This window comes from Olea europaea, unplaced genomic scaffold, assembly GCF_002742605.1.
Source record: "Olea europaea var. sylvestris unplaced genomic scaffold, O_europaea_v1 scaffold2213, whole genome shotgun sequence".
NCBI lineage: Eukaryota > Viridiplantae > Streptophyta > Magnoliopsida > Lamiales > Oleaceae > Olea > Olea europaea.
This window is the reverse complement of record NW_019240157.1, coordinates 121,006-135,380: the sequence shown is the minus strand read 5'-3', so window position 1 is coordinate 135,380 and position 14,375 is coordinate 121,006. Positions and strand designations below refer to the sequence as shown.

Sequence of the window (14,375 nt, the reverse complement as noted above, 5' to 3'; positions counted from 1 at the left end):
TTCTTGTTGCCCTCTCTCCAGGAAAAAAACCGAGCACACTTTAAGAATTCCACACTGAAACCTGCTTATTGAGAATTGAATTAAAATATTGTCATGAGTTGCAGGAGGTGACAAAAAGGGGGTAAACTAAACCTTAAATAGGTTCTAACTATGCACGTGATAGCAGTAATTTGTTTCGGTAGACTGTGACCCGTTTTGACAATGTATTGATCATAGAAAATGTGGTGTCGCGAAGTTAGTTATTCCTGCTTTGCTGTAGTTACGATTACTTGTTTTTGGTTACAGGTTGATGGACCTACATACCAACTGCTTCTGAAGAAAGACAAGGCTCACGACATGGATGTAAATTCTGTGAAGTGGAGTTCCATGGTAAATCTATTGATATTTCAAATGCATAGTCAATGCACAAGATTCTTGAATAGTCTGTGTAATGAATCTGATGGGTTGGATGAGATAATCCTGTCTAGTAGTGCTCTTTAGCCCTTGTTTGGGCTCCATTTTTTCAAATTATAATGAAAGGAATAGTAATTTTTTGAAGAATGTGTGGTTAAAAAGAAAGGAAATTTTTTTAGGTTTACATGTAATATTATTTTATTGAAGAATGTGTGGTTGATAAGAAAAGAGAGAAAAATGAATTTTAATTTAATGGGGACCAAACAGGGGCTTAGTTTTTTGGGCCTGGCAGCTGATCTATAGCAAATCTCGTACTCATTAGTGGAACTAGCACCTCACTTTACTGGAGCAGTATCCTATTAGCTGCTTCTTCCTTTACGATGGTGCAACCAGTTCTAAGCACTTTCAAGTTGAAAGAATGGAAATGAACTTCACATTTAGCTGAATTGAGTAGTTCTATTCTTTCTTTGAGCTTTTGCCTTCATCAATGTGTAATTAATAATTATAACATCTTGTAAACTGCTCATGGTTTTGGTGCAAAATGAAATATTGCTATTCTGGAATAGATTCCACGATTACTGGGTTTCCTTGTGAATGCATGCGTCATTGGTTTTACCAACTTGATGCTTCTGAAATAATGGAATGCAGATTCTAGAGCAACTCAACTACACATTGTCAAAACTGAATTCAACCTGTTTATCTAACCTTCTCTTAGAGAGATTGCTAATGCTACGTTAAAAAACTTGGCACACGAACTAGGTTACACAATATTCGTATCCTGGGTAGACTTCTTTTATCTAAGCTGCTTTTGATGTACCTTGCTTTTGATTCCCGAGAGTTTTGTTATAATGTTTCCCCATTACTACGATTATGCTATGCAGCATTTGCATTCTATTGCTTAATGGAGATGGAATTCTTATGCACGTTTGCTTTATTGAAAAATGGCAGGAAAGCCGTCTTCTTGCCTCTGCAAGCGATGATGGGATGATCAAGATATGGGAATTGGTGTCTTTACCTTGATACAATGAACTGCAATTATAATTCCGTGGTTAACTATATTACTATGTCGTGTTGGAGAGATCATCCTTGTATTTTTCAGCCTCTTGAGAGGACATTTATCAATGTTTTGAAGTTTGTACTATAATTGTTAGTTGACACTCGAGGATGGCAATGTTAAAACTGGTACATAATTTCTTACTGAATGCCAATTATTCAGGGAAAACACGTATTAATAAAGAGAAAAAGCAAATTATAAGGAAGGAAAAGAATATCATCTTTAAACCGTAATAAATCAACAGCTATTTTGTGTTCTTAATTTGGTGGAATTAGCTCCTCTTGTGAGACACGAGCTGACATTATATTTTTATTCAGTAATGATGATTCAGAAGTAGTGAAGTCAATCGAATCCTCGAGTATTCCTGAACCCATATACCTGGAATCTAAACCTGACAAAATGCCTCGACTCGTTCTCTCTTTAGTCTCTAACGGCCACTCTGTACCACGTCTTAACTAGTGTTGTTCAACTGTTTACTATCACTATTTTCGATCGTGATTCCACTCGTTTATTGTCATCTGGCTCTCATAGTTTCTTGCATTCAGGCGGAAGCTGATGGCCGGACTGATTAGGGTTCTGGGGAGTCATGGTAGAAGAACAAATGAATCTATGATTCTATATCGTACGGGAATGAATGGGGACAAGTTATTTTGTTTTCTTATGGTGAAGCCACAGGTGTACGTGTCTTGTTTGGTAAAGCATTCAGATTGTGTTGTTTTGTCGTAGGCTCCGTGTGTGTGTGTGTGAGAGAGAGAGAGAGAGAGAGAGATCCGTGTGTGTATCTATATATGGGGGGAGAGAGAGAGAGAGAGAGAGAGAGAGAGAGAGAGAGAGAGAGAGAGAGCCTTCAAATGCAAAAGAGGAACCAATCTTGGAGAATAATCATATCCATGCATAACTATGCTTGTATTTCGTCATCATACAAGATCACAAACTTATTTCACTTCATTGTGATAGAAAGTAGAACAAATTACATGATTATATAGTTAAAAGTGTCTAATTTCACCATTCAACATATTCATTATCTCCTATTACTAAACGGGTGGAGGCTGTGTTTTCTCAAAGCTAAAACTCACATTTGATGCATAACCAAAATCCTGTACAAAGATAGCGAATCAAGTGGAACAAAAGTCTAATCATGTGTTTAAGCTCTTGGATATCGAGAGCGTCCTTTCTTTCTCAAAAACTCAGGGATCTCCACAGAACCACCTTCCAATGAGGAAGCAGGTCGCCTATTAATTCCAAAGCTAGTATCTCCCAGTGTCAGCTGATTTGCCTGCACTTCAACCAGTGGCCAAGGAACATTACTTAAAAATTTGAGTGGATGTGGCTGGTGCATGTGGGGGCAGAGAGCAATGGATAAATAAACAGAAGCATAGAGACACATTGAGAGAGAGAGAGAGAGAGACCTGCAGCGATCTCCCATCATTTTCCTCTTGTCGTTTAAATCCAGTTGCAATCAAAGTTATACTCACCTGGAGCAAGGCAAACCAAACTATTTAATTCCCACAAACATTATTACTCTAACTTACCAACCAAAAGACTGTTAAATTACGTATTTGTCGCCCCCAAACCAAACCCACCCACCATCATGAAAACGGTTTGCATCTACCTAACTAAAAAAAAAATATCCAGTTGAAACAGATACCATCTTGGAGTTGAATATTTTAAGGCCTCATTGCAGTTTCAATCATCTAGCTTAACCTTTTCTACAGCTTATACTTCTACACCTAACGTGTGCAATAGAGGTCTAATATTAGTTTTGGCATCCCAAGCACAGAATCAGCCGAGTTGGGATGTATGAAACCAATTCTGCTTCTCATGCTTTAAAGATAAATTCAGTACGAAAAGTAAACATGCAAGTATAGTATAAATATATATTTCAAACAATAAGTATAGAATGGATAAAATAAATCAGACGTCACTTTGGTTTTAACAAGCTTAACTTCTTCTGCACAAGCATTTTAAGCTCTTGATAGTCATGAAGTTGTGTCCAATCATCTGATCACTCAATCTCACTAAAGAGGACTAGCAGAGATAGAGATGCCCCAACGTTTCCAAAAGTTAATGTTTCCTTCGAAGGGAAAAGTCGATTTTAAATTTATCCTAAGAATTCAAGTTTCTAATGTTTATATTGTTCCAAATGTCAATATTCAAATTATCCAAAGTTCCCCACCTCACCCTCTAGCTTCCAGATTGCATCAGCATAGTAATGTTCCTTTTCTAGCACCACAGGAAACAGACATCGTAATACATTTAGCATGCATCTCCCTATTCCATTCTTATAAGTGCATAGACAGGTGAATGTGGTCTCAAATAACGAGTGATATGTAAAAAGCAGGTTCAATTATATGTTTAAACAGATGATAACTTACTTGTCCACTAAGTGATGGATCTATTACAGCACCAAATATCAGGTTAGCACTTGGATCCACGAGATCATAGATAACCTCTGCAGCAGCATTTACCTATCGTTCCACATAAAAAGGAGAGTCCAGAAATGATGATAGACATATGTTAATTACCCACCAAAGTACAAAGAAAATCATCCATCGAAATACCATATTTACTCGTATTATAGTTTATTTCAGACAAACCACCCACAAGTCATAAACAGCAGAAGACGAATAATATTCATTTCCTATTATATACCAAAACGATATGCAATTTAGGAAGGTTTGAGAATGCTAAGTAATATTTGATGGGTTACTTTTAATTGGCATTGGAAGAAGACTTTCTGGAAGGGTAACGTGAAATTTAATGAATCTTTCACTTACTAGATAGGCCTATTTTGGTAAAAATGAATTAAAATTAAGAAACAGAAGAAACAAACTGCACAGATTCAAGTACAGAGGTTAACTGTACTATCCTAACTTCACATGAGGCAGAGTTCGTTCTGTTTGGGGTGCTAGAGGAAATGTTGACAGATAAGTCACCCTAGTGTTACTTTATAAAATCGTAAATAAGAAGTTCATATCATGCGGCTTCTTGTTTAATCTCATTATCTTGTATAAACGCTTAAACTTCATTTCCACAATTTTCAGGTTGTGATCAGTTGTCTAACCATACATGCTACGATTAGGCCTTTACCTGTTCTCCTGATCTCCACTAATCATGCGGGTCAGAGTGGAATAAAAAGATAGAGGAATGGACACATACATTACATAAAATAGCGGTTAACTGCTTCCACATGCAAGACAACACCAAAGATCAGGCACATATGTTGATTGTGAATCATTCTTAGAAGTACTTAGTGTCAATGTTACCAGCAGGGTTTGGTTGCAAAATATTGTGTAATTAGAGTAGTTGTCTTGCACATTTAAATAGTACACAATCTTTCATGTTATTTAATCTCAGATTTACCATTGTCTAAACTTCACTGAGGAAGGTATTAAAAGAAATACGCTTGCAGTTATAAAATAAATGAAAACACCATTCCTTATGTCAAGATCTTGGTAAACGATGGTAAAAATAATGTCTCATTATAAAAAAACTAGAGCAGCAAAAACTACCTCAAACAATGATAAATCGCTGCCACCAGTAATATTCCACACAATCCCTGTGGCCCTCTCTATCCCAATATCCAATAAAGGAGATTGAATGGCATTTAATGCAGCATCTCTGGCCCTGGACTTTCCTGTGTGATACAAGATGACAATACTGGTCATGCTAAGGTTCAAAAGTACAAGAACCTTACAAAAACTAGAAGTTGCAAGATGCAGAGGGCATAATGCATAATGAACCAAATTTCTTTTTTTGGTACAAGTAAATATAATTTTCTGTTTGATTGGCTATAGAAAATTATACTTGGGACAGAAAGGAGTAAAATTCAATTTGGTGCAGCAGTTTGCCGAGTGCCAAGTTATCACTCGACAAAATGATACTATTTCTTTTATCGCGTCACATGTTTGCATCAATAATTTTGTTATATGTATCCAATTCTAAGAAAATAAATTTCTAATGAAAGACAAGATTCCAGGATAAAAACTACAGAATTTACAAGGTTCTTTATGGCTGTTATAATCTGCATTTTCAGTAGAGTGATGCTTGGGGTATAGGGCCCCTACCGAGCACTCACAACATGGGGGTGGGAGGGTGGGTTTTTGGCCAATTTTTTATACAGGTAGGTCCCGCACGGCATGGGACCCACATGCTGTGAGGGTCGGTAGGGTTCTGTTCTTGGTAAAACAGCAAATTCCTTTTCAGTAACCAACTGGATTAAGGGAATATTGCTACTGAAGGCAGTACTCAACTAATCTATTTCTTGACAGCCAAAAAGATGTCAAAAAGATTTAGTAGAAATCTGTCCACTCTTTGTCCATTTCCGCGTTAATTTATCATATCCCAAGACATGTCTAGTCCCACATTCTGCAATATAGTAATCAATCTCTTAGTAGGCCCATTTTCTGATCTCACGGGGGACTTTTAAAATGCATTTTTGATACCAACTGATCATAAGAAAAATTGTACACCTCATCTACTGCAGCAGTCTAGTTGGAAGAAATGTTTGAGTCAAAATCAGCAGTAAGGGTTATCATACCACATAACAAGTCAAGCAAGATCTCTATCTATGAACACACCAAAACAAAATTACAGTTTGAGGAACTAACTATTGTGTTGGGCAGCAACAATGTCACTCTTAATCCCACGTGTAGCATCACTCAAATGATGATGGTCAAATGACATTAACAGTTTGGCATTCCCTCACTGGACACCAATACTTAAAACCTGATCCTACAATGGTATCGGAGCAAAGGTCATGGATTCAGGCTACAAGAACATCATGTTGACAGAGGTTTTTTGGGAGAAAAAATTCTACTCTTAAGTCCATGGGTGGAGACACAAAAATGATGGTTGTCAAATGCCATAAAAGGTTTAGCCTTCCCTCAATGGACACCAACTATTTTCAGGTGAGATTGTTAAAGCCTGATCATACATGGCCAGTTGGTTTCTTATACTTCCCCAAAGCCTCCCTTGATAAAATGTGGAACTGGCCCTAAAACAACAGTTTCCCTACTCATTCCCATATTTTGCAGATCAGTCTCATCAATAAGGTATTCACAGGAATAACTCCAGAGTCAATTCTAGTCCCCAAATGGAAAAATACCACCACATAAATGCACCCTGCCAACCAAAGCACTTGGGCATCACTAACACCAGCAGCAGTCAAAATTCGAAATGTGTAAAATTCATCAAAATAAATAATTCACTTAAAACATCTGAAACATCTAACTAAGTTGTTTCACTTGTAAGTATAATTTTCTTTGGATAATACAATATCTTAGAACAGATACTAAGGTAATTTATCTACAAAATTAAATTCAAGATATACTTTTGTCTATATTACTAGGTAATTGTGGCAAAAGGTAATCGTTTAAATGTTAATAAATATCTGAAAAAATGCAATCCTATGAGCATCTAGAAATTTGATCATACAAAAAAATATTAAAATTAATCATCCTTACACATATGTTCCTTGAGTACTATCCAGAATCCACCAAATATGGATGATACTTGGATTCATATTTAAATGTAATTGCTAGTTTGACCCTCATCACTGGCCTTATATACATACTAAAATAGGGAAGCAAACGAACTTCCGTGGCTATTGCCACACTCATCCAATACCAGCAACCATTCCATTTCCACCTAAATCATACCTGTACACTAATTTTGCACATTATAGACCTTCTTTAGTTGCTTATATTTTGCTGAGCTAAATTACATCCAGTTTCCTTGAGTTTTACAAAAATTAAATCCTATCTAGAATATTGGATGTGGCAGTGACCTATCTCAGAGATGTTAATAGCACGCCCAAGTTTAGAGAGGGGCACCCTAGGAACCTTATTACTGAAGCACAAACTGAGTACAGATTGGAAAGGCACAAAGGATAAAAAAAATAATAAAAAAAAATAAAAAATAAAAAAAATTGAGAGGTTTATGAAACTTTTGGGCCTTCTGATTTCTTTCCTTTTTTTTTTTTAAAACTTTGTTTTGATTCCTCACGTGGTGTTGATAATTTAGAAATGGAGTCAACGCTGATTTTCCTCAAAATAACAGCTAATTAGATAATGTTTTTTAAAATCTCCTGTCAGTCGCAGCATTGTGTGAGATTAACTTATATAGTAATGCGTAGAGTTTTTCTTCTGAACATACATAATGTTTTCACTATGATGAAATATCATGCACTTCTCTTTGTACCAAACCCATGACAAATTGGTGGCTCAATGCACTTTTTCTTTTAATAACTATGACCTATTGTTAAAAATTCAGTTCTAGCTCACTATAACGCATCGCCAAAATATGAAGAAACTGACGAAACAGTGTTCACCTAAGTACACTATAAATTCTATTACTCAAAAGGGCTAAAACACCTTTTATCTTGAGTGGAGATTGTGACATAAAGGGGTAGAAAGGGTAAAGACATCACATTATGTAAGTAGGAAAAACCTGAAATTCTAATCAAGAAGCATAAATCCAGCAACCTTTTTCTATCTAAGTGGTGTTATCTAGAACTCTGATTCATGGAATCACTTTAAGACTGTTGGATGCATACAGCACTGGAAGAAATGCTGGATTATCCTGTTACTTGTCATGTCTGGGCCAAGAGGAAGCATAATAGGAAACATATAATTAAAGAAAACAGCAACAAGAGAAAAATCTTGTTGTCCACTGTATGTACACAGAAGGGATAAAAGAGAAGTCAAAGAGTTGGAATAATGACCATAAGCCAAAAGCCAGGTGATGCACAACTCCGAATTGGCTGAATGACATTGAGTGATTGATAGAAAGGAACAGTTTAAAGCTAGTTGAAACCAAAAGGCTTACTGGAATTACCTGTTGCGGTCCCTATCCCCATCAATGAAGAACCAGCATTTGCCATAATAGCACGCACATCTGCAAAATCCACATTCACCAGCCCAGGAATCTGCAAATAGTGCAACTTTCAACAATTAGTAATCAGAAATCCCAATAACAGTCTCAGATAATTAGAAAGGTAGTCCAGTTATTCTTAAGAATAACATTAAACTGGAGGCTTGCATATACCAATATACGTACAAGCACACATGTACGCACACCATCTTATTATCAGATTCAAGCTTTATGTTCCAACTACACATGCTATAAAATTGCGTAACTCATAATCATGTATTTCCCTGCAACATATTGCTCACTTATTGGTTCATCATCACATTGTTGAATCTTATATTGGTCCTGTGAATATTTCATTGGACAAATAGACTAAAGGTACATATTCAAAATTTAATTAGCATAATTATTAACTACCTATTCCAGAGTTTCACCCACGGAAAAGAAAACTCGTCAAGAAAGAATAAAAATTACAACTAGCATTGTCGTTTACAAATAGATTATAATATTCTCTGTAAAAAAAAAAAAAAAAAAAAAAAAAAAAAGCCCTTTTCCTGGAAAGTATTTGCAAGCAAACCACTGAATGAAAAAGGTAATAAAAAATACTCATCAAGCACCTGCAAATAACACTATCAGTTATCAATGGATAGAAGTTGAATTTATCATATATATGCATTCGTACCGTGATTATATCAGATATTCCACGAACACCTTGTCTAAGAATGTCATCTGCAAGATTGAATGCTTCTGTTACTGGAGTAGATGGGGAAACTGCAGTCAATAATTTATCATTTGGAATGACAATCAGTGTGTCAACATTCTCTCTCAAAGCTGCAATTCCTTCTTGAGCTTGTACAGCTCTTCTTCGTCCCTCAAACGAAAATGGAGTAGTGACTATACCCACAGTCAAGATACCCATTGACTTTGCAATCCCTGCAATTACGGGAGCTCCACCAGTTCCTGTTCCCCCACCCATTCCAGCCTGCACATTATCAAAACCTTGAGATAAGATAATGAAAGGTAGGCATTATCAACCATCCAGATTTATAATACTTGCTCACTAATGAATGTGCATAAAGGTACATAGCATCAAGTACACTGTGGCATAGACCAAAGAGTGTTTTAAGCATATAGGCCATGAACACCTTTAATGTATAATTAACTGAGTTTAAGTTACTGCAACAAATGTCAATTTTACAAATAACGTGAAAAGGTCAAGATAGTGTCGAAGATAGCAGATCACCCTCTGATTATGGTTAGACAAATGGTAAGTGATTATGATACTGATTTAGATCTCTATGAACAAATTAAAAAATCATACTATAAAAAAAGGGATCTCAACTTCAGGTCCAAATTAATGAAAAATGTCAACAAATATGACAGAACACCTAGATTCTAGGTTGATTAGCCAACATAAAATTGTAAAATTCAAAAATTTAGCACAGGACTTGGGAAATACTGAAACTTTGCTCTTATTATCAGTGAGATACTAAGGATTTCCGGAGGTTATACTAAATCTCTCTGTTACCAGGACCGAACATAGCTGGTACTGAGAATTGAAGGAATCTAAAAGTTTATGACCAGCATACAGGATATGTGCTAGTTTGACAGCTAGAAACTCCCATAAACAAGAAAAAAATTGAAAAGAAAAAAAAAACGAAATGGAACAGCAAAACCAATTTGTGCAGATAATCATTTGGTTCAAAGAAGCAGAAACTTACAGTAACAAAGACCATGTCAGATCCATAAACCGCCTCTTCTACAGCTTCTTTGCTTTCTTTAGCAGCATTCATCCCAATGTCCGGGTTCCCACCAGCACCAAGTCCTCTGGTTAACTCTTGACCGATTTGTAACCGATTCTCGGAAAACACAGGGGACATCCTCATTGCCTGTACATCAGTGTTGACAATCCAGAACTCCACACCATTCATTGCACTCTCAATCATACGATTAACTGCATTCGACCCACCACCTCCAACGCCAATAACCTTGATCTTGGCCTCATTGTAATTGTTCACACTTGATGAGTCTCTCACACCCTCGGTAACACTTCCACTCAAACTCTCCTGTCTTGGGTTGGTCATTGAGGCGTTTGTCTCACCTCTTAGCATCGAAATCTCTGGGTGCAGATTCAAAAATGGGTCCTTACCTTGAAATTGATTAACACTAGAGTTGGAAGAACATTTGAATCGAGGAACACTTGAACCACACTTTTGACTAATACCTAAAAGCCCACTCTTTTCTTCAACCATTTTTAAGGGGACAACTCTTCCTCCGAGAACATTCAATACCCCCATGGGTCTTCGAGTATCTGGAGGCATCAAATACTGGGGCGGTAACATAGCCATCCCAGGAATATACTCAAGTATAATCTGGTTTTAATATGAATATTGATAAACTCAACAGACTATATCTCCAACTTGAAGCTCAAGATTTACTTTAAGAACCTGACAATTGATAAACAAACAAACCAAACAAAATTCAATTAATGAAAATACGCCACATCACAGTAGCAAACCTAGCAAAGTATCATACTAGGTATGATAAATTTTCGGACAATTACAGAATAGAATTGCACGCTATTGAATTGTCAGCTAGAGATTTCAAAAATTCACAATGCTCTGACTAAACCCAGATAGAAATACGCCTCAAGTCCATTCAAATAATGCACTATGTAGCACAGAAATATCAGTTAAATGTCATACCAATAAGGAACTACGCCGTCGAAGAGAAAAATGGAAAGCAAATAAATTACAAAATTCAGATAGGTAAATCAAAAGCATGAAGTTGACTTGCAACAAAAAACCTGGTGTTGCTCTTTATCAAGAACGCCTCCACTGGCAATGCAAGTAGTTAAGAAATTCAATAGCAACAAGAAAAGACTACAATAGAGATTTGAATGGCGAATTTCCAGGGTTCACACAAAAAAAAAAAAAAAAAAAAAAAAAAGCCCTTTTCCTGGAAAGTATTTGCAAGCAAACCACTGAATGAAAAAGGTAATAAAAAATACTCATCAAGCACCTGCAAATAACACTATCAGTTATCAATGGATAGAAGTTGAATTTATCATATATATGCATTCGTACCGTGATTATATCAGATATTCCACGAACACCTTGTCTAAGAATGTCATCTGCAAGATTGAATGCTTCTGTTACTGGAGTAGATGGGGAAACTGCAGTCAATAATTTATCATTTGGAATGACAATCAGTGTGTCAACATTCTCTCTCAAAGCTGCAATTCCTTCTTGAGCTTGTACAGCTCTTCTTCGTCCCTCAAACGAAAATGGAGTAGTGACTATACCCACAGTCAAGATACCCATTGACTTTGCAATCCCTGCAATTACGGGAGCTCCACCGGTTCCTGTTCCCCCACCCATTCCAGCCTGCACATTATCAAAACCTTGAGATAAGATAATGAAAGGTAGGCATTATCAACCATCCAGATTTATAATACTTGCTCACTAATGAATGTGCATAAAGGTACATAGCATCAAGTACACTGTGGCATAGACCAAAGAGTGTTTTAAGCATATAGGCCATGAACACCTTTAATGTATAATTAACTGAGTTTAAGTTACTGCAACAAATGTCAATTTTACAAATAACGTGAAAAGGTCAAGATAGTGTCGAAGATAGCAGATCACCCTCTGATTATGGTTAGACAAATGGTAAGTGATTATGATACTGATTTAGATCTCTATGAACAAATTAAAAAATCATACTATAAAAAAAGGGATCTCAACTTCAGGTCCAAATTAATGAAAAATGTCAACAAATATGACAGAACACCTAGATTCTAGGTTGATTAGCCAACATAAAATTGTAAAATTCAAAAATTTAGCACAGGACTTGGGAAATACTGAAACTTTGCTCTTATTATCAGTGAGATACTAAGGATTTCCGGAGGTTATACTAAATCTCTCTGTTACCAGGACCGAACATAGCTGGTACTGAGAATTGAAGGAATCTAAAAGTTTATGACCAGCATACAGGATATGTGCTAGTTTGACAGCTAGAAACTCCCATAAACAAGAAAAAAATTGAAAAGAAAAAAAAAACGAAATGGAACAGCAAAACCAATTTGTGCAGATAATCATTTGGTTCAAAGAAGCAGAAACTTACAGTAACAAAGACCATGTCAGATCCATAAACCGCCTCTTCTACAGCTTCTTTGCTTTCTTTAGCAGCATTCATCCCAATGTCCGGGTTCCCACCAGCACCAAGTCCTCTGGTTAACTCTTGACCGATTTGTAACCGATTCTCGGAAAACACAGGGGACATCCTCATTGCCTGTACATCAGTGTTGACAATCCAGAACTCCACACCATTCATTGCACTCTCAATCATACGATTAACTGCATTCGACCCACCACCTCCAACGCCAATAACCTTGATCTTGGCCTCATTGTAATTGTTCACACTTGATGAGTCTCTCACACCCTCGGTAACACTTCCACTCAAACTCTCCTGTCTTGGGTTGGTCATTGAGGCGTTTGTCTCACCTCTTAGCATCGAAATCTCTGGGTGCAGATTCAAAAATGGGTCCTTACCTTGAAATTGATTAACACTAGAGTTGGAAGAACATTTGAATCGAGGAACACTTGAACCACACTTTTGACTAATACCTAAAAGCCCACTCTTTTCTTCAACCATTTTTAAGGGGACAACTCTTCCTCCGAGAACATTCAATACCCCCATGGGTCTTCGAGTATCTGGAGGCATCAAATACTGGGGCGGTAACATAGCCATCCCAGGAATATACTCAAGTATAATCTGGTTTTAATATGAATATTGATAAACTCAACAGACTATATCTCCAACTTGAAGCTCAAGATTTACTTTAAGAACCTGACAATTGATAAACAAACAAACCAAACAAAATTCAATTAATGAAAATACGCCACATCACAGTAGCAAACCTAGCAAAGTATCATACTAGGTATGATAAATTTTCGGACAATTACAGAATAGAATTGCACGCTATTGAATTGTCAGCTAGAGATTTCAAAAATTCACAATGCTCTGACAAAACCCAGATAGAAATACGCCTCAAGTCCATTCAAATAATGCACTATGTAGCACAGAAATATCAGTTAAATGTCATACCAATAAGGAACTACGCCGTCGAAGAGAAAAATGGAAAGCAAATAAATTACAAAATTCAGATAGGTAAATCAAAAGCATGAAGTTGACTTGCAACAAAAAACCTGGTGTTGCTCTTTATCAAGAACGCCTCCACCGGCAATGCAAGTAGTTAAGAAATTCAATAGCAACAAGAAAAGACTACAATAGAGATTTGAATGGCGAATTTCCAGGGTTCACACGAGTCTTTATCATTCAATACCACTGAGCTTGCTTTCATCTCACATGGCATTTTCTTGTTTAGGGAGACGACATGTGTGGGCCTCCAGCCTTTTGGGCTGGGCTGAAAGGAACAAAAGTAGAAGAAAGCCTTATCACTTGGGGCTTTAATTTATTGGTTGGTTAGTTTTATCTTTTATTAATTTTCGATTTTTTTATTATGATAGCTGAAGACCTATGTGACGTCCACGTCCTAAAATTTAATTTAAGAAGATGAAAGGAAATTTATTTTATTTTATAGTGAAAATTTCATTTTATACGAAGTTCTTGTAGGGTATTGGAGCTATATATTTCTAATTCAGTGTGCATGATTTAAATAAGATATTCATTAGGATAAATTGTCTTGCTCATGAAAATTGGTCGTGATTTTAGAATCTAAATGGCTATTTTGGTTGGAAAATAGCTAACTTTGTAAAAATTGTAGTCCACAAGGAGAGTGAGGTAGGGTATGCAAATAGGTTAAGCTGCTCGTTGACTTGTTCAACGAACGAGTCCAACTTGTTATGAGATGAATTATGGGCGTCGAATTTTCAAGATTTGGTTAATATCTTTCCTCCCATAATGATGTCAATCCAATGGGACAACTTGTTTGTATTGTATAACTTTCAATAGACGATCTCTCTACAAAGTATAAGGAAATGAAACTATTGCTCAATCACAGTCCAATGTGCGTAGTGCTTTCGCGAAGAGATAA

General features: G+C 36.4%; 1 protein-coding gene and 1 long non-coding RNA gene across 3 annotated transcripts; one reads left to right on the top strand and one right to left on the bottom strand.

The window, feature by feature from the left end:
- Positions 1-242: 242 nt before the first annotated feature.
- Positions 243-1,595, top strand: LOC111380849. The gene is made up of 2 exons (XR_002700248.1): positions 243-369; positions 1,342-1,595. It is a non-coding gene; the product is annotated as an uncharacterized LOC111380849 (long non-coding RNA).
- A 704-nt stretch (positions 1,596-2,299) lies between these two features.
- On the bottom strand, positions 2,300-13,742 carry LOC111380846 (cell division protein FtsZ homolog 2-1, chloroplastic-like). 2 transcript variants are annotated; one of them, XM_023004505.1, is made up of 8 exons: positions 13,528-13,742; positions 12,443-13,168; positions 11,404-11,703; positions 8,285-8,375; positions 4,960-5,084; positions 3,823-3,915; positions 2,857-2,922; positions 2,300-2,723 (listed from the first exon to the last, which is right to left on the bottom strand). In XM_023004505.1, the coding sequence occupies exons 2-8, from the start codon at positions 13,067-13,069 to the stop codon at positions 2,592-2,594; spliced, it is 1,434 nt and encodes a 477-aa protein (XP_022860273.1). In that variant the 5' UTR covers positions 13,070-13,168; positions 13,528-13,742; the 3' UTR covers positions 2,300-2,591. The 2 variants fall into 2 exon arrangements, with proteins under 2 accessions (XP_022860273.1, XP_022860274.1); XM_023004506.1 differs by lacking the exons at positions 11,404-11,703; positions 12,443-13,168; positions 13,528-13,742 and adding exons at positions 9,000-9,299; positions 10,039-10,764; positions 11,124-11,231.
- Positions 13,743-14,375: the final 633 nt, after the last annotated feature.

Bases quoted from the DNA above. Each gene is read 5' to 3' on its own strand.
- LOC111380846 (XM_023004505.1), bottom strand. From the start codon at position 13,069: ATGGCTATGTTACCGCCCCAGTATTTGATGCCTCCAGATACTCGAAGA. The intron at 11,704-12,442 runs GTAAGTTTCTGC...GATAATGTGCAG, and splicing joins CTGACATGGTCTTTGTTACT to GCTGGAATGGGTGGGGGAAC. The intron at 8,376-11,403 runs GTACGAATGCAT...CACTATTTGCAG, and splicing joins GAATATCTGATATAATCACG to ATTCCTGGGCTGGTGAATGT.